The following is a 2,003-nucleotide window of genomic DNA, read 5'->3' as shown; positions in this document are numbered from 1 at the left end:
GCATGATACGGTTTACTCAGCGTTTCATTGCTCATCATCAGCTGTGGGTTGTTTTTGGAAAGATGTTCTTTGAAGAGGTGGACTTAGATCTCTGTGTTTTTGTCCGCCACCCTTTCCCCAGGGATTCACATATGTAGCCCCGTCTGTGCTGGAAAACGTCAAAGAGAAGTTCTCCTTCGAGCCAAAGGTCCGCTCACCGCGGAAGTTCCCGGGCAGCCCGAGAACACCTGTGAGGTAACAACATGTTGTTTTTGTCCCCAGTTTGGCCGAGTTACGACGGTCCTTTAGAGATTCCCCCCCCCCCCCCCCCCAAAACAAGTCTACCCCGCACTGATGACTCATTTGCTGACCTTGTAAATGAAGCCTGCTCGGCCTAAATAAAGCCGTCACGAGGCGGGTAAATATGACCTCCCTTCCAGTGGTGCAACAGCCTCTTACTTTATTTTGGAAGTCAAATAAATGGGGGGGGGTCAGTCGTGACGGGCACACGCGTGTCTGCTAGATGAGGGAAGTTATCGGAGGTTTTAGTGTCGACTGAATGACCACACGTCAAGTCAGAGCTGTGACTCGTCTGTGATGTCAGAGGAGTAAGTATCTCGTGTGTCCTTCCACAGTCCGGTGAAGTTTGCAGGAGGGGACTGCTGGCCCCGGGGCCCCTCGCTGACCGGCGGCCCGTCCCTGCTGTCCCCCGGCAGCTCCGCGGAACAACCCATGGAGGTGTCGAGCGCCGAGCACATGGACACGGGCGGCGGGGGCGGCGGCGGCGCCACCGAGGCCTCCGCCCCGCTCCCCATCAGGCACCCGTCGGGCATCAGCGCCGGGTCCTACAAGAAGCAGGTGTACCCCATGAACTCCAAGCGGCCCGAACACCTCCGGATGAACCTATGACGCTCGGCGCGGCCCGCGAACACTAGCTCTCTTTCAATTTCTCCTCCTCCTCCTCCTCCTCCTCCTCTTCCTCTTCCTCTCTTTCGAAGAGACTTGTAGAATTTTTGTTTTTAAGATGAATTGACTGACGCCGTCAACGCCGATCACCAGCTCTTCCAGCAGCGCCTTCCCCCGTCCTCGGCCTCCTGAATCCTCCCGCCTCAGCCCGGCAGATAATCAGCAGCGTCGGCCAGCGGAGGGAGGGAGGGGCGCTTCTCAGTGAAAGTCAGTTTGGCGGTTAGCTTCGTAACGCCAGCTGATCATCGGGCTGCGGGGGGGTTTGGTGCACTCAACCGGCATTACCGCTGATGATTTCCTGGTGCTCTTCCATCTTCACGTCTCATCAGTGTCACCTGTAGTGTTTACCACTAGTTGCCTCCATCACAGCGACAGAATTCTCGTTCTCCCTCAACATGCCAGGCTTTTTATTTTTTTCGGTCAATGACCACGTCGTGATGAGAAGCTTCAGGTTCCATTGTCAGTAGGTACATTTATTGGATGATAATTCCACAATGAACGCAGTATGCCTTTAAGTTTGAGGGAGGGACTCGGGAGTAGGTGGCGCACGGCGAATGATAAAGCAGCTCTAAAAAGACAGAAGTGACATTTCAGCTGAGAGCATCACTTCCACCGCGATCAATACCAAAAGCTGGCACCGCCTCACTCGGCCGACTGCAAGGTTTCCTGCAGGAGGCCCGTCCACGAGCTCCGTTCACTTTCTTTGTGTTGAATGTAAACGGACTCCAAACACCTTCCTGCGTGCCGCTTAAATCTCCTGAACTCGTCCGCCCTTCACCTCGGCGTCGTTGCCGGGTGGAGACCAACGAGCGCGCGTTCATGTTTGAGGTGCTCTTTGTGCATTGACACTAGCGTGGCTCTCGGTGTCAGAGGGGATAAATCCAAATCTGTATTAGCGGACCAGCTACTAAAGCCTGTTTGATTGGACCTGTTTGTGTGTTGTGAAGGTGCTCTACGGTCCTGAAGCCGACCGCGCGGTCGGCTGCGGATTCCCAAAATGAAAACTGAATGAACGTTTTAACGGTTTCTTGCTTTCCAAACACTTGGAACTTACTGAT

General features: G+C 54.5%; 1 protein-coding gene across 2 annotated transcripts in view; it reads left to right on the top strand.

Moving 5' to 3' along the window:
* Positions 1–1,754, top strand: part of rps6kb1a (ribosomal protein S6 kinase b, polypeptide 1a) — a 9,870-nt gene extending 8,116 nt beyond the window's left edge. For both annotated transcript variants that reach the window (XM_069724107.1, XM_069724108.1), the window contains 2 exons: positions 122–234; positions 615–1,754. In XM_069724107.1, the coding sequence (XP_069580208.1) occupies positions 122–234; positions 615–888 (387 nt within the window). In that variant the 3' untranslated portion in view covers positions 889–1,754. The remainder of the gene's footprint in view (positions 1–121; positions 235–614) is intronic.
* The last annotated feature ends 249 nt before the right edge of the window (positions 1,755–2,003 follow it).

The sequence above is a fragment of the Brachyistius frenatus genome, unplaced genomic scaffold, assembly GCF_029030835.1.
Source record: "Brachyistius frenatus isolate BFR_SWC_R1_liver_20210118 unplaced genomic scaffold, ASM2903083v1 Contig_361, whole genome shotgun sequence".
Classification (NCBI taxonomy): Eukaryota; Metazoa; Chordata; class Actinopteri; family Embiotocidae; genus Brachyistius; species Brachyistius frenatus.
Note: the sequence above shows the minus strand (reverse complement) of the source record. Positions and strands in the feature narration are given on the sequence as shown.